Source organism: Rhamphochromis sp. 'chilingali' (genome assembly GCF_963969265.1).
Source record: "Rhamphochromis sp. 'chilingali' genome assembly, chromosome: 8".
Lineage (NCBI taxonomy): Eukaryota > Metazoa > Chordata > Actinopteri > Cichliformes > Cichlidae > Rhamphochromis > Rhamphochromis sp. 'chilingali'.
Window position 1 is genome coordinate 20,287,520 of NC_137935.1, and position 18,114 is coordinate 20,305,633.

An 18,114-nucleotide genomic window follows, 5' to 3' on the forward strand; every position below is an offset into this window, starting at 1 on the left:
GGACAAGAAAGAGCAGCCACTGAATCCAAAAACTAGGTGAGTTAAATTACTAGTTGTTGTATCATTGTAGGATCTTTACCTTACAATATAGGAGAGTGTTCTTGTGATTTGGCGCTATGTAAATAAAAGTGAAATGAATAGTTGTGGTAAATTTTTGTAAGCTTTCTTTGATATTTTCTGACATTGTTATTTTTATGCTTACCATGAGTGAGTTAGTTTATTATCCTTCTATTAATGGCAAAGTTGCAGCACTGCAGTATTGCTGCTGGCATGGGTGCAGGAGAGGAATCCTCATTAACCTCTGAACTTTGAGTGGCAACGTTCTCATGCCAACACAACTGTCATCGGTATCATCCAGGCCATTAACAGATCTGCCTGCTCTTTTCCCCCCCCCCAATAACAACAGACTTCGAGGTGAATTACCCACCTTCACAATCGTGTGCGTAAGACTTAGCTTGTGGGGAGAAACAGTAATAATTTAGCTTTGCTTATTCTGACAGTTGACTGCTGACATATGCATCAAGCTTCCTCGTGTTTTGTAGAAAATGTTGGCGTAAGGAGGCATCTATTCCAAACAAATTGCATGATAGCAAGTAGTTAAAAAGAACCCCTATACATTATGTAATCCTCACAACATCACCCAGAGAGAATTTCAGCCTGCAGCAAGAAAAGCATTCATGAGAAAATGAACACATTTTACTTGATACCTTAGTGACAGCCACCAGATTTGTTTCCATTAAAACAACTGACATGTGATCTAATGAGGGATCATATGCCCTATCCTCAAATTAAGGGTTTAAAGTAGTTGACTAAAATGAAAACAGTAAATAGTCCAGCTAGATGTGGTTGTCTTGGAACATTACCTTAATTTGCACACCCCCATGAAATGCAAATACAAATGACACATTATGCAGCAGTCAAATCCCACATGAATTCAGGCCAGATACTGATTCAATACAACAACCATAAATGTACCACCCACTTCCTGCTCACCAGACCACAAACTTTAAAATCATCCGGTCTGTGAAGACGTAAATGGCCTGCATTTTGTATAGCGCTTTTCTAGTCCATAAGACCCCAAAGCGCTTTACACTACATTCAGTCATTCACCCATTCACACACACATTCACACACTGGCGATAGCAAGCTACATTGTAGCCACAGCTGCCCTGGGGCGCGCTGACAGAGGCGAGGCTGCCGGACACAGGCGCCACCGGGCCCTCTGACCACCACCAGTAGGCAAACACGGGGTTAGTATCTTGCCCAAGGATATTTGGCATGCAGCCAGGATGCAGCCTGGGATCGAACCACCGACCTTCTGATTAGTGGCTGACCTGCTCTGCCACCTGAGCTACAGCCACCCAGTCGTAACTGAAAAGCAACTCAGCTAGCCAGACAATTGGTATCTCGCCTTCAGCTTACCTGTCATTTAGCTGTTTGCGGTTACTGGCACTGCCTCAGATCATGAGATTTGCATATTAGGATTTCATAATGGGCTGAGAAATATGTGAAGAGTGGGATGGGAGTTCTTGAAACGCTGAATCACTGAGTTTAGAGGGAATAATTATTCAACTTGACACAAATGAAAATTTATCTGCCTTCTACTAACACAAAAATAAATACTACTGACCTACATACCAAATCTTCCACATTAATTTCTGGGCGTGTCCTGTATGATCCTGTGAAACTGGCAGCGGACCCTTTGGATCCTGTGGGTTGAGGGGTGGCACCTGCATGGCTAGTCCTTGTTGTCTACATCATTGGTTATGTGTCAAAGAAGCATCCATATGGATCCCAAAACCTAAGGTTTCCCATCATAGGGTTTTATTGTTAATACAACTGCCCATGTTTTAAATGTGATAGCTTGCCAGTGTAAGTGATTTAAAATAAGTCCATCATCTTCTGAAATTCTTGCCCATTCTTTGCAAAACAGCTCCAGCTCAGTCAGATTAGATGGACAGCGTTTGTGAACAGCAGTTTTCAGATCTTGCCACAGATTCTCGATTGGATTAAGATCTGGACTTTGACTGGGCCATTCTAACACATGGATATGGCTTTATGTTTAGGGTCGTTGTCCTGCTGGAAGGCGAACCTCCGCCCCAGTCTCAAGTCTTTTGCAGACTCCAAGAGGTTTTCTTCCAAGATTGCCCTGTATGTGGCTCCATCCATCTTCCCATCAACTCTGACCAGCTTCCCTGTCCCTGCTGAAGAGAAGCACCCCCAGAGCATGATGCTGCCACCACCATATTTGACAGTGGGGATGGTGTGTTCAGAGTGATGTGCAGTATTAGTTTTCAGCCACACATAGCGTTTTGCACTTTGGCCAAAAAGTTCCATTTTGGTCTCATCTGACCAGAGCACCTTCTTCCACATGTTTGCTGTGTCCCCTTCTAGTTTGTGGCAAACTGCAAACGGGACTTCTTATGGTTTTCTGTTAACAATGGCATTCTTCTTGCCACTCTTCCATAAAGGCCAACTTTGTGCAGTGCACGACTAATAGTTGTCCTATGGACAGATTCCCCCACCTGAGCTGTAGATCTCTGCAGCTCGTCCAGAGTCACCATGGGCCTCTTGGCTGCATTTCTCATCAGCGTTCTCCTTGTTCGGCCTGTGAGTTTAGGTGGACGGCTTCGTCTTGGTAGGTTTACAGTTGTGCCATACTCCTTCCATTTCTGAATGATCGCTTGAACAGTGCTCCGTGAGATGTTCAAGGCTTGGGAAATCTTTTTGTAGCCTAAGCCTGCTTTAAATTTCTCAATAACTTTATCCCTGACGTGTCTGGTGTGTTCTTTGGACTTCATGGTGTTGTTGCTCCCAATATTCTCTTAGACAACCTCTGAGGCCGTCACAGGGCAGCTGTATTTGTACTGACATTAGATTACACACAGGTGCACTCTATTTAGTCATTAGCACTCATCAGGCAATGTCTATGGGCAACTGACTGCACTCAGACCAAAGGGGGCTGAATAATTACGCACACCCCACTTTTCAGTTATTTATTTATAAAAAAAAATGTTTGGAATCATGTCTGATTTTCGTTCCACTTCTCACGTGTACACCACTTTGTGTTGGTCTTTCACGTGAAATTCCAATAAAATTGATTCATGTTTGTGGCTTTAATGTGACAAAATGTGGGAAAGTACAAGTGGGCTGAATACTTTTGCAAGCCACTGTAGCTGGAAATGTGCCGCGGGCACATTCATACATTTGAATCAGCTACAGCGTCTTGTCCACAGCTTGTCAGCTTTCACATGTGATTTATTTACTATTCATTCCACTGACAGCCATCGGTGTTGTTTCTGTGACACAATCATTAGAGAAGAATTTGCATATTATAAGCTCAATTCGTCACCATAGGGCAGGGCAGAATCTGACATGTGACTGTTGAAGGTTCTTTAAGTCAAAATGTTTTCATTAGCATTGCATAAAGGTAAGGGTAAAGTTTATTTATTAAGCGCTTTTCATAGACAGGTAGTCACAAAGCGCTGCACACAGAGATTAAAATAAACAGTACAATAAATAGACAATAAATAGCAAAATGCACAATATACACAATATAGAGTTTAAATGTAAATTAAAAAATATAAAAATATGAAAAGCATTGGTCAACAGAAAGCTTGTTTAAACAGTAAAGTTTTTAACTGTTTTTTAAAGGATTCCACAGAGTCAACCAAACGTAGTTGTAGAGGCAGACTGTTCCACAGCCTTGGTGCCACAGACTGAAAGGCTCTGTCCCCTTTCGTCTTCAGACGTGTTCTGGGAGCAACCAACAAACTCTGAGTCTGTGAGTGGAGACGGCGAGCAGTAGTGTATTTTGTGAGAAGCTTGGATAAATAATCTGGGGCTTGGCCATTTAGTGCTCTGTACGTTAAAACAATAATTTTAAAACAAATTCTAAAATCTATTGGGAGCCAATGTAAAGAACATAAAATAGGAGTGATGTGAGCTCGCTTGTTAGAGCGAGTTAGTAGTCTGGCTGCTGCGTTTTGTATAGCATATATTACTGCAATTAAGTCATTGAGTGTGATTGGAGAAAAATAAGTAAATGACCCGGGACAACAAGGGGCATCTTCATAGGGGGAGGCACTCGAGGAGATTTTGGATCTCAAGTCCATCACCTTATTTACAAAGTAATTGAGGAAAGTGCTACAATCTTCGTCAGAAAGTAACACAGCATGCTGAGTTGGAGGAGAAACAATACTGTTGATAGTATCAAATAGAATTAATAGAATAAAATGGTCACTTTCATTCTTATTGTTTCACAGTACATTAAAAATAATTGCAATTGCAAGACTCATATAATGATAAAGAATAGATGTTAAATGCTCATAAAATTTCATCATCTTTGTCCAGTTCCACTGAAGCACATACAAACCGAACCACCTGACTGAATTTATCAAATATAACAAAATAATAGCACAACAAAACCCATTTTAATATTCACATTAAAAAGTACACAAATTGAATTTTTTCATGCATAACATCCACCATCCTACATCTACTGCTGCTTGCAGAGGTCAAAAAGTATATTATACAATATTTTCTATATCATGATTAAAACTTATGTGTAGATGCAACCACAGAAATTGTGACACTTTGTGGTAAAATCTACACCCATAAAAAAAATAATTTCCAATAATTTAAAACAAGATTATTTAGCTTGAATAATTTACATAACAAATAACCCCGAACTGAAGATCAAAGGGTTGCAGCATTCACTCTTAGCACAAAACTCTGATCTTGTGTTTAATTTGGACTATTCTGCCTCTATGTATTAAACATAAGAAGCCAAGTGGTCATAATCTAACAATAAATGACACAAACTATCTCAGTAGTTAAAAGCCTGGTTTACAGTTAAATGCTAGTTAAAAGAGGCTAACTGTGTAAAATCCAGGAAAGTGTCAAAAATGGAAATGCATACATGCAATACATTATTTGTTCATGTAGAGTATTACAAGTATCACATGCTCTGTTAAGTTTAAAGAATTATTTTCTAAAATAAAATAGAAAACTCACTAGATTGCTGATTGTTAAAAGGGAATGTGAGTTGGAACATTTAGAAAGCATAAGAAATAGAAGGGAATAGAATAAAATAGCAGACATGAGAGTCATGAAGCTCCTTGAAACTATTAGCGCACAATTTTATCCTGACTTGCTGATGAATCCTCACAGCTGACCTATTTACAGATTTAATACTTACACAAGATTAGTCACTTAAATTTCTGTCTCTTGTGCATTAATAGTCATCCAAAAGTACCATAAAAAGCATGGACAAAATAAAAAATCCTTTTCATATATGAGAAAGATTTTTAAGACTGAACAGGTATGCGTTTTTTCATTTTGGGTAAATTTCACATCAAAGTCTTGGTAGTGTCATGTCAAGTGTAGGAGCCTCTCAACCGCCCTAATACATGTATACTTTCATGTTTAAATAAAATGGAAATCATGAACACTGATCTTTGTAACATTACAAAACTTTTTTTGTTTTTTTGTGCAAAATGAGCAAAGAGATAGAGGAACAACCTCTCTTTTTAAGATAGATGCAGTTTTTAAAAACTACACAACTTTTAGGTATTGATTTATGGAAACACAGATAAGCACACATACACACACATTATGGCCACCGCTACAGCGCCTTCTTTTCTTACTAAAAGTGCATCCGTTCTGGCTGGTGACAGTGTCTGTCAAGCAGATGAGAGGATTTGTTGCCACAGTGATGAAAACGTCAATCTCTCAGCTTTCACCTCGACACTTTAGCCTCCTTTGATGTGAACAGAAAGAGCTACGATTGCTACTTCTCTCTTTTCCACACACAAACTTTCTAAGAGAGGCACTTTGTCCGCCTCAGCATTACTTTACTTTACGTGACCCAGCGCCACGGTTTGTTGGCAGTTTTAATGAGCTTGGTTTATGTGGAGGCTGAGGTTACCTTTACTGGAACCAGGGCCACGTGTCTCACACCTCTGATGGGATCACATAACACTTTCAGATAACCCTCCTGACCCACATACGTCCACCAGCACTTTGGAGTTTTAATGCTCTGGTGGTGAAAATGAACTCAGCTGTTCCCACGCCTGCATTCGTGCTGTCAGATTTACAGTAGAGAAATGACTCACACGATATTATCACAAAGGATCAGTGAACAGAAGTGCTTTCCCCAAACATGTCAGAGTTGATTCCTCTTATGTTGATTCCTCTTAAATGCCAAAGATAATACAGTTTGACAGACATGAAATGTTATTTTAGCACCAACAAGGTGAATCCAAAAGAGTTATTACAGTAGCTGAAAACTTGGCATTTCTCAGTATAGTGTTCAGTGTGTCTTTAAAAGACTTAGGAAACCGGATCGGTAGGGGGGAAAAGGAGAATTCACAGGCCTAGAAAACTCTATAGCAGATGAACAGTATCAGTATCATGTCATTTAAATGTATGAAAATTTACCAACTACCTCAGACATGTAGTTGGCTCTTCAGTTCTGTTTACTCAAGTGTCATTGGAAATGTTCTCAGTGAAAGGATGGCTGTCGAGAAACAATTCTTAAAAGATGGGAAACAGGGAGAAGAATGGAAAAAGCTGGACAACTGGACTGAAAATCAGTGTCAACAGATATTATTAATTGATGTATACAAATCCATTATGAATGTCAAAAGAGAGGTACACGGTGAGTATCTGTAGAAGTCCAGTCCTTGAGAGCTACTGTCCTGCAGCGTTTAGATGCATCCTTGTTCCAACACATCGGAATCAAATTAATGGCTTGTTACCAATCCTTTGCCAAACTTGATGGCAAGTTGAAGAGGTAATTCAGCTATTTAATTCAGCTGTGTTGGAGTATAGATGGCTGTCTCGATGGAGTTTAATAAATTCAGCCACCTGCTCCTTGCTATGTAAAATATAACAGGACACTGGCGTAAATGCTTGATCATCTCACACTTCTGTTTAATCAGTCTTCTTTTTGACGTTTATTCAGCTGTGTGAAAACTATAACTTTAATCTCAGCCAAACCGATTTACTCACGAACTAATAAAACACTGAAAAAAGCCAAACAAAAACATTAAATGCATTTGGACAGCATTTGTCGCGTCGCTGTGACGTAATCGGCCTACAAACGCGGCATCAGGAGGGTGCAGCCTATGAATTTGGACACCCCCTGTATCTTGAGGACTGGAGTTGGAGACCCCTGGTCTACAGCCATCTTTAAAACACAGTGGAACACTATGAGCCTTGGATTGGCCTCCCCAAAGATCAACATTATCGACAGTGTGGACTAATCTTGACAGAGAACAGGACAAAATGCAGCCAAGATCCAAAGAAGAGCTTTAAATGTCTTAAAGACTAATTGAAGAAATTACAAGAAAGCTTGCCTAAGGCTGCGTTAAAGATGCTTTTGCGTTGCACTGCATCAATTTCCTATTTTCCTAGCAAAATATAAACAAATGTGAGCTTTAACTGCACAGCTTTTGCCAATTTTGTCACATCCTAGCAAGCAGTGCAGTCTTTAAGCTGTGCACTGCTAGCTTAAACTAAGATAAGCTAAGCAGCTGCCAGATACAACATCATTATATTTAGCATACAAAAATGACACCAGAGTCAGTCTCGTTGTCTTATTTTGGTCCAGCAGCATTTAAGTTTTTACTAAATTACTTTCACAGCTTTTTTTAACGTTCAATTTGACTAAAGCCCCTGACAACAACCCAAACGTTTCTCATTTAGCTTGTTTTCACAAATGTCTTCACAGCAGCAGGTTTTGGTGCAGGATGTCACAGTCACTGACATTTTCCCCGAGCAGCAAATCTCATCATCAAACATCACCCCCTCAGGTGAGTCTACACACCTGTGAACCCTTTGGAGCCTCACATCAACAGATGGTAGAAACAGAGGCAGCCGCCTCTGGCATTGCTATTTTAACCCAAAATGACCTTCTTTTTTTTTTTTAATGTAACACTGCAAATAAACCAGTTCTGAATCTGCTTTGAGTCACATCTAGCTGCTATCTGCATTTCTGTGTAGTGTTTCTGAATTAAACTGAGTGAGTTTTTCAAAAATAACAAGAACAAAGTATATGAGGGCGGGGATTGTACAGCTACCCACTTGCAGACAGATACAACTTATGCCACTTTAATGCTTATTAAATAGAACTTAAACTACTGTCAGGATAAATAAACCCGTCTTAAATCCTTCAAAAAGACTTCTGACACATTTTATTTTGTGGCCACACTCTAAATAACAATAAAATAAATAAGAATAGTAATAAATAAAGATGGCACACTTCTCTGTTTACCTTAGGGGATTCCCTGGAAAAACTGTTATTGAATTCTTTGTTTAAAATTAAAGTGGAGAGATGGGTGCCACCTGTTTTGCAGCAGTTAGCATATTTGTATTTCCAAGTAAATCCAGCCTGTGTCAAATCACTGTGATGATGGTTTTCACACCACAGACCAAAGAAGGCAGCTGCTTCACCCAGGAAAAGAGCAACACCTTGAGTCTGAGAACTGCAGCAGTGAGCAGGAGGCACAGCGCTGATGGAATGATCAGTTCACGGTCAGGGCGAGGGGACCTGGACGCTGACCGTTTCCACCCGTATCAGCGACAGTTCAGTGACGGAGCAGTGACAGAGTGCCTACAACAGTGCTCTTCTTCCTTTAGCAGTCTGCATGAGGTGTGCAGTCCTGGCAGTCATTCGCACAGCAGCGATATGCCACCATCCTGGGACCAGTACAATGGCAGCATTCAGGTTTCTATCCTTATGATACTCTCATTTTATCCTTCCATATTAATAAAGTTTTGTACAGCCAAAAGCAGCCTGATTGATTTGACACAGGAAGATAGACAGGCCAAAAAAAAAAAGATCCACCACATCACAGCAAAAAACACTGTCTTGAAAGCTTCTCCAAACATTTTTCCTTCATTTACTTACATTTGCAGAACTCATATCCAGAGCTACCAGGCATACCTGTGGATCCTCCCTGTTTTCTATCTCAGAGCTATCCATCCTACAGCTCAGCAAGTCCTCAACAACAGGTGAGTGTCCTGCTTCAGGCACTCAGAAATGCTTTAGAGGACATGACGTTTAGGACACGAGTAATATCTAATATTTGCATTTATGATATGGTGTGCACATTGGACTATAACACAGTGGTCAGATCATGATTTCTTCTCTGTTCTCAAAAGGTCTCTTCTAGACTGTATCCTAACAAGGACCAGTCCAGCACCTCAAAATATAGTCTCTCCAGCCAGTCACACCAGGACGACACCACACAGTCCATCTTTCCTAAGCCCATTTACTCATACAGGTCTGAAGCTAAATCTTTTGTCTACCTTTTTTTACTTACTAATATTTAATACTGTCCGTGCTATCACAAGCAGGGTAGCTTTTTAAAATATATAATTATAAATAAAATTCTTTATTGTGGCAGCATTTTGATTTTCATGGCTCTGAAGAACAGCAAAACAGGAAGTCTCCCAGTCAGCGAGATCTACAGCTTCATGACTGAACACTTCCCATATTTCAAGGTACCACAACGTTATTATTAAATACTTTACTTAAGCATGTTGGCTCACTGAGACCAAGGTTTCTTTTCAAGAGACATTTGTGTGCTAAAGACATTTTTGTTTTAAGGGTAAACATACAGACACGTGATATAGAAACAAAGCATGTGACATAGTCACTATGACCCAGTGCTTTGAGTTTATTTTTGACTTTTGATTCTCTTTCTTGGATTTAAGTTTTAGCTTTGTATTAGTTAGTCCTGAGTTTTGTATTTTCTAGTGCATCATAGTTTATTATTTCTAGTTCCTGATTCTTGTTTTGTTACATTAGCTCCCTTTCGTGACCAGTCTGTTTCTAATCTCGTCTCTGTGTCTTGTCATCAAGAGCTCCTGTTGTAGTCTGTCTAGTCTCTATGGTTTGTCTCTTCAGTCAGTCATATTTCCATGTTTGTTTATTTCCAGTCCCTGTGTCAAATTCATGTGTCTCAATTTTGGTCTCAGTGTTTGTTACTTCCTGTTTTATTTTGATAATCCCTTATTCCTATACGCATTGCATTCAGTTTTTCTTCCTCTGTGTCCTTACTAGAGATGGACCCATCCGATATTACGTATCGGTATCGGTCCGATACTGACCTAAATTACTGGCTCGGATATCGGAGAAAAATAAAAAATGTAATCCGATCCATTAAATATCATGAAAGCACCTCACAAAACTTGCAACACGCCGTAACTCGCCTCAGAACGTTAGCACGTCGGAGCAGTATGCATCACGTGATAGAGCGGCTGTGGCATGCGGGACCTGTCGGTGGTCTGGATAGCATTTGGAGCTTCGCTAGCAACCCGGCATTTCATCTCCGACAAAGTTATCCCGAGAGAAGTAAAGCAAGTGTGTAAGTCCATCTCTGAATGTTTGTAAAGCATTCCTGCGTTAAGCTTAACAAGCGATATATGGAGCGACTGCCTCTTCTTGCTGCTACTTCATTCATGAAACTGCTTAACGATCAGCTGATCGGCTTTTCTGTCGAGTCCGTGTCTCTAGTTTGCTTTTGGCCCACTTCGTACCAGAAAGAGGAAACCAGGGGCTGAACAACAGCAGCACGTTTAAGCTTGATCAGCTGTTGTTAGAATTTATTTATTATTACTTTCTACTCGAGGATCTTTTTCTACGTAGCTGACGGCTGGTAACTGTGCAGGGGCGGATCTAGCAAAGTTTAGCCAGGGGGGCCGATAGGGCATGAACAGGGAAAAGGGGGCACAAAGACATACTTTTCTTTCTTATTCTCATTTAAAATGTCTAGCTTTTAATAAATAATTATCTGACACCCAAAGTTTTAATTTGATGTAAAAGGAATAGAAGTCAATTACTGTATATAGTAACTATTAAGTCTAATATATATACCCTAGTAAGCTATAGTACTTTTTCCTTTGGGACGGTACCATCTGTGCAGTCTGCAATTTTGTTGAAGAAAGATGTTGAATCTATTTAATATTTCTTGAAAAATAATTGATTTCTGTGCATTTTTTTCACACTGCATCAAATTAAGGTTGATTACGTCGATTAAGCATCATGAGGTGGAGCGTGAGGGGTGGTTCCCTATTTTTTATTTATTTATTTTTGTTGTTGCTGGGAGTTGGAACCCTATTAGTTAGGTTGCTTAATATTTATGCTAAGTACTCTTTAAAAAACCAGAATAGGGAGGATGGTGTAGGTTTAAGTTTATTAGATTGATCAGTATTGCTGAACTATGAAATTTTTTTTTTGCATACAGGTATAACAGAATAGCTTTAGTGTAGTTGTTGTTTTAAACTTGAGTATGAACTTATACAAAATGCAGCAAGATATTAAAAAAAAACAGTTGTTGATTAAAAAACACTATATCGGATTCATATCGGTATCGGCAGATATCCAAATTTATATCGTATCGGACATAAAAAAGTGGTATCGTGCCATCTCTAGTCCTTACTCCAGATTAGTCGCTGCTGTGTTCACAGCTGTCTCAACTTCCTGTGTCTGTCCCAGTCTTCCCTTGCTCTTTGTTGTGTTCTTGAGTATACAAGTGTCTCTTGACACTGAACTGACATGTGGGACTTCATTGTAATGGGCTTCCTAAATGTTATTCTGTGTGTTTAATCGAAGTGGAACCATGAGTGTACACTCAAAAAAATCTTTATGCCCAAAATGCTGATTAACGAACTGATTTGGTTTTTCTTTTTGCGAATTTAAAGTGTAAAAGATTCAATATAATAGATTACCATTAAAACTTGATTGATATGTGTGCAGTTTATACCAAGCGTATTTTCCTTAGTGATTAATTAATTAATAGTAGTTTAAATAAACAAACCTTTCAGTACTTCAGAAACGTTTTTTAAGGGCAATTTTGTAACAGCTGTTCCAGGGTAAAGGACAGAAAAATACAATTGTTAACAAACGTAACAGAAAATAGTTGTAAGACAGTAGCTCATATATTTAAATGGAGCATTTTTCATTATTAAGCGATTTTAAGTGTTTTACTGATATTGCAATTTTTTTCTGGGAACCATGGAAATCACTTCATGGGCTTGGGAACATTTCTGAAAACCCATGCCTCCTTTCCAAAGCTGTTCAGTGGGCTGAATTGGGGACTTTGCTGGCCCATTTCTTATGTTTAACACCCCTGCTATACATCATTTGCTCTCAGTTCTCACGCACGGTATTAATTTACAAATAAAACAGTGATGCACTTTTTTGTTGGAGGGAGGTATACATATCAATGCATTGCATCCTTTTTTTGGTGAGGAGTTCTAAGTAACAGATTAGATTAGATTAGTTACGCTCATAAAATACTCCACATCTAAAGGAGCCAGCTGAGGTGGTTCGGGCATCTGACAAGGATGCCTCCTAGGCGCCTCCTGGGTGAGGTGTTCCGGGCATGTCCCACCGGAAGGAGGCCCCGGGGCAGACCCAGGACACGCTGGAGAGATTATATCTCTTGGCTGGCCTGGGAATGCCTTGGTGTTCCCCCGGATAAGCTGGAGGAAGTGGCTGGGGAGAGGGAGGTCTGGGCTTCTCTGCTTAGGCTGCTGCCCCTGCGACCCGGCCCCGGATAAAGCGGAAGAAAATGGATGGATAAAATACCTTTATTGGACTTGAACCCTGCAAACGACAAATATTTTACATTTTCCAGCCATCTATGAATCAGTTCAATAGGTTCAGAGTAACTTCTGGAGGGAGCTGAAAGACTTGCTGCCATTCATATTAAAGATGGCTTATAGATGGCTGTTTTCCAAACAGCTGCCTAAAAAAAAAAAAGAATGAAAAAAAAAGTTAAACATATGCTGCAGGGCTCGAATATACATGAGACAGATGAAATGATATTTGAAGAAAAGTTGGGTTCACTTTGTAAAAGCTGTTTCTAGATACGTCTAAATGCTTCAATCAACATCACTTATGTGCAGTTCAGTGGACACTTGTTATGGCATGCAGATACCATTTACTGGCAGAGCAGATGGTGGCAATATTAATATACTGTGTGTTGTAATATTCCCTGCAGGGTGGACTGAGTACCCTGATTTTATTAGATGGTTCACAATTAATTTATAGTTGCTCTCAAGATATTTTAACAAGAATGTAACACATGCAGCGGAAGACAATCAGGCAAGTGAGGTCGAGTTTCTTTCAAAGTCATACTCAAGATGTGGAAAAAAAAAACTGTGGAAACTATGGAAAAATGTTCTGTTTGGAATTCTGTATAGGGTGTTCCCCGAAACAATGAATCATAATAACATTCATGAGCCATCAGGAGAATTTGTCCAGTTTGTTTAAAGTAATATGAGGTGTCCCGGCAGCCAAGTGGTTCACTTTTAACATAAATGTTCTTCATTTATCTTTTTCTTCCTGTGTTCAGACGGCTCCTGATGGATGGAAGAACTCTGTGCGGCACAATCTGTCCCTGAATAAGTGCTTTGAGAAGGTGGAGAACAAGAATGGCAGCACGTCTCGTAAAGGCTGCCTGTGGGCGCTCAATCCAGCCAAGGTGGAGAAAATGCAGGAGGAGCTGCACAAGTGGCGCCGGAAAGACCCCGTTACTATTCGCAGGAGCATGGCAAAGCCAGGTCAGTCCCGTAGGTATCCAACCTGAGAAATTGCAGAGTAGAAATTAAGGTATACAGAAGATTCTTTTCTACTACTTATTTTGCTTGTTTTACTTTTCCTGTAGAAGATCTTGATCGACTACTGGGAGAAAGACCGGAAAGACTCAGGTCTGTGCCACCGAACCCCAAATCAGGCACATTAACCAGAGCGACCCCCGTCTACAACCCCTCCGCTTTTACTTGTACTCCAGCTGAGCTTCGCCCAGCATGCCAGCCCATTTGCCAGTCACTTTATGCTCACCTTCAGCCTCAGCAGCCCTTCTACCTCCCCCCTGCTGTCACACACCCCAGCAACTCATTCGCCCTCTTCTCACCCTGTGGACAGCAGCCTGCAGCCGGTATCCCATCATCCACTGGAAGCCTCAACTCACCGGTAGCTGGGAAGATACCACCTGTTTATAACAATGCTCTCCAGTGTGATTACAGTGTTGAGCCCAGGACCACCATGCAGGAGTTTCTGCTGGAGGGAGACACCACTTATGACATTGACATGCTCAACCCCAGTCTGACTGACCTTCAGCTGCAAGGTATGAAAGACAGGGACAATACGGAGGGAAAATGAGTGCACCAAGATTTGCTTGTGCAAGCTTCAGCAGATATTTATTACTGATACTGACAAACTGGTTTAAAAGCTGATAGGAAAGAAAAGGGAATTTAGGAGCTGTGTCTTAGTTGCATAGTTTGCCCACCAGAGAGCACTGAAGAGTTGAGTTCCTTGCTTGGTAGACAAAGCCCATCATAATCTTTTACACAACTTTAGATCAGTCTGCATTTCTGCAGGCTGCTTTAACTGTAAAAATAACAAAATAGCAAACTGTTGTGTGAGTGTAGCATCCCTGCTAAATAATGATTGGTGTTGCTCTCTAAAATATGACCTGTGGTTCCTTTTTTGCAGGTAACCTGTGGGAGGAGCTGAGAGTCGACAGTCTGGTGGCAGAACCACAAGTTAGCACAAGCTCGTCCGCTACCTTTGTCCCTCAGAACCACCACATCCAGAGCAGCGACCTGCATGTCGTGCCTCCCATCAGTCAGACATCAGCTGTGGTTGCCAGCGGTCGTTGTGAAGCGGAGTACGAGGACGGGGACGAAGGGCGAAATGTGGAGCAGCATGGCTGTTTTAACGGACTAAATCCCGTATTATATTCAGGAGTGGAAAGCTTGGCTGGGTATCTGACCTCCTGCACTGCATCCGTCTCTTTAATGTAAACCTTCGCTCTATGGATTTGATGTACCATGTGAGTCTGAACGAGGAATATAGTTTCAAGCAGTTTCACACTACAGTGTATGATTGGTGGTAATTTAAGCCCCGTGGCGTGTCCAGCGGGGTGGCCTTGGGGGGGCCCCCCCAAACCAGACTGGCCACCCCGAAGCTAAAACAATAAAATTCAATGAAATATCAAATGTATGATTATGTTTCATAGTGAAGCTCAGATATCCGAGTGTAACTGAATGCAGCATCGGCTTCTGCACTATGAGCATCATGTTAGCAAAGGTAGGAGAGCCAAGCACGAAAGACGGCACCACAGAAAACAATTTTTCTGCGAAAGATTAGCAGGTTAACATAGCTGGACTGGCCATCGGGCATACCGGGCATTTGTCCGGTGGGCTGATGACTTATTTATTTATTTATTTTGTAACGGCATGAACAATGAGAGGTGGTGGATTGGCCAGATGCTGGCCGATGTGTAAAAATAACTCAGTTGTTTGGTGGTGGCTATGGCGGAGCTTCCACAGAGGCAACAGGTGGATGAGGGAAAGCAGGAGGAGGAGAGACCCGAGGCGGCCGCCAGTCCGAGTGTCAGGTGAACTGAACTTCAGATAAGAAGTTATGACCTGCAGTCTCTCTGGGTCAGATATAAACCAAGTTTAGGTGGAGTTTATTTTCGTTGTGCTGACTTTTTACAGTCAGTTACAATAACTCGTACTGCGTGAGCTAGCATGACAGAGTTTCTATACAGCTGTGTGGGTGCTATGATGTTACTGATAGTGAACTTTATTGTATTCATAAGGTTAGTTGGTAGAGTTGCCAACGGCTCCTTAAAAATGGAATGGTCCCTCATTCAGAGAAAATATTATGCGTCTCGTATTGAGCTGAGAAGAGACGCAGTTTGTCCCGGACTTCAGCTAGAATGAAAAAAAGACACAAAGCTGGAGTTATTCTGTCGTTAGGCTGCACAGCTGCCTCTTCTTCTCTCATCCTCTCACCCTCCCTCTCCTGTTGCTACTTCAATCATGAAACTGATCAATGATCAGCTGATCGGCTTTTCTCTCTTGTTTGTTTATCGCCCACTTTGCGCCAGAAAGAGGAAACCAGGGGATGTCGCCCTAAACAACAGCAGCATGTTTAAGCTTGATCAGCTGTTGTTAGAATTTATTTAATATTAATTTCTAGTATCAGCTGATGTTTGCTGGAGCCACAGCTGTAAACCTGCTGGTCATGATATCAGTTTGTATATCTGGTGAGAGGGAAACATGAAGATGAAACCAGGAGATGTCCTTACTGAAGCATCAGAGCTGAACAGGTAATGGAGAAACAGGTTTACCTTTTAGGTGACATGAATGAGTTGAAGTTATGAACTGTTTCTGAGAGACAAATAACACCAGGCTCCTTTTTTAAGCAGCTGACAGCTGGTAACTGCAGGGGCGGGTCTAGGAAAGTTTTGCCAGGGGGGCCAGGTAGGGCATTAACAGGGAAAGGGGGGCACAAAGAAATATTTTTATTTCTTATTCTCATTTAAAATATCTAGCTTTTATTAAATAATTATCTGAATCTTGCGAACAAAGTTTTTATCTGACGTAAAATGTATAGAAATCATACATATACCAAAAAGACTGTACATCACTGTCACAACAGCGTTTGTTTTCATTCAAAGGCTTTATGGCTTTAATACCTGGTGGGCTGGTCTGTAGTCAAAATGCCCAATTTTTTGTCCCAGTCCAGCCCTGCAGGTTAATACTGGCAGTGTCACCATGCCAGCTGACTGTATTTCATCATCAGCCAGTGTTGTTCTTTATACATCAATATTACCAAAGTTTACCATAAGGCAGCATATAAAGTATTTACTTGCTTTCAGGTTTTATTCAAATATTAGTCTTTTCAGTTGTTTCCTCACTTTTTTCCTGTTTCAAAATCAAACACCAGTTTGTGAGAAGATTATCTTCTTTTTTTAACAGGCAGAAAAAGTTTTGCATTGGCTAATTTCCCAATTGTATGTTAAAAATGTTCGTATTTTAATATTCAAAAATATTTTTGCCCAAAACATATGTGCACTATATGTCAGTAAAAATACTATGCAAATATTGCTGTCCTTGAATGCTGAATAAGCACTGACAAAGCACTGATTGTATCTCTTGTACTTTATCAACAGAGTATCTAAAAACTTTGCACCGTAGTGGTTAAAATCTCATTCTAATAAGAGTTAAAAGTGCATTTGGTTATTAGGTTTATAGGGTTACTGAATTATGGTTAACGGTCAAAACCCCAGTAACACCTTAATCAGGTCATCGCAAAGAAAGAGGTTAACAAACCCCCCCATGAAAACCAGAAATATATCAGTCAAGCGATATTGTTGTTGCTGGAGTTTTTTTGAATCGCTTCATAATTAGCCAAAAAAGTTTGATACACAGAGGATAAAAAGAGAAATGGCTGAATTAAAACTGTAATTAAAGTACTTAATAAGCATAAAGCTCTCTTGCAAAACTATATATATATATTTTTTTGAATGTATCTATTTATTTACACCTCCCAGAGTGTGCTGTCACATTGGTATTTTTGTGTATCCCAGTATTTTTAGGTAGTTTAAGGAATTATCAGTTTTTTTACTGTTTGTAAAAAAAATAAATAAATCCAGTACAAAAATAAATGTGAATAAATCAACTGCTCCTGTGTGAATCTGTGCACACTTATGAGCTCTTCTACGTGGTTAATAAAATGAATAAAACAAAATAGCTGTAAACGATCGTGTTAATAACATTTTCTATTATTAGAATTTTTCTCAACCAGCTATGATTGTGCAATAACAACTGTAACTAAAATTTGAAGAAAAGCAAAGCAGCTCCTCTCAGGTTTATAAAGCCTGTCTATAAAGAGAGTTTCGCTGAACTGTTAAAGATTTCCTGTTTTGGTTCATTGTTTCTTCCTGCGGCTCACTCCCTGATCAGCAACAAGCAGCAAACAAACACAACAAACCTTCTTCACAGCAGCTGTTTTTGACTTGAACTAGTCAGCAAGATAAGGCAGGTGTTACTAATCACGTTAATGAAGGCTTAGTTTCTAAGCAGAACAGCACCAAGCTTCATTAATGTGATTAGTTACACCTGCTTTTACCTGCTATTAGAAGAAAACAGTTGGAAACCGTTAGAATATTCTGTCGATGATAGATATTTGGATGAAACCAGGTGGTTGGAAATATGACCTTACATGGTTGCTAATTTTGCTCTGAAAGGTTTCCACTGCCTCTGGGTGTCCAAAAAACCCCTTGTTGTTTCATGTTTATA

General features: G+C 40.2%; 1 protein-coding gene across 1 annotated transcript; it reads left to right on the forward strand.

Moving 5' to 3' along the window:
- The first annotated feature begins 7,736 nt into the window (after positions 1–7,736).
- foxn1 (forkhead box N1) lies at positions 7,737–15,603 on the forward strand. The gene is made up of 8 exons (XM_080889340.1): positions 7,737–7,817; positions 8,435–8,731; positions 8,923–9,018; positions 9,169–9,290; positions 9,414–9,510; positions 13,371–13,578; positions 13,683–14,144; positions 14,513–15,603. Exons 1-8 carry the CDS (start codon positions 7,755–7,757, stop codon positions 14,821–14,823), a joined length of 1,656 nt encoding a protein of 551 aa, XP_080745466.1. The 5' UTR covers positions 7,737–7,754; the 3' UTR covers positions 14,824–15,603.
- Positions 15,604–18,114: the final 2,511 nt, after the last annotated feature.

Bases quoted from the DNA above. Each gene is read 5' to 3' on its own strand.
- foxn1 (XM_080889340.1), top strand. From the start codon at position 7,755: ATGTCACAGTCACTGACATTTTCCCCGAGCAGCAAATCTCATCATCAA. The intron at 8,732-8,922 runs GTTTCTATCCTT...TTACATTTGCAG, and splicing joins AGTACAATGGCAGCATTCAG to AACTCATATCCAGAGCTACC. The intron at 9,511-13,370 runs GTACCACAACGT...TCCTGTGTTCAG, and splicing joins AACACTTCCCATATTTCAAG to ACGGCTCCTGATGGATGGAA.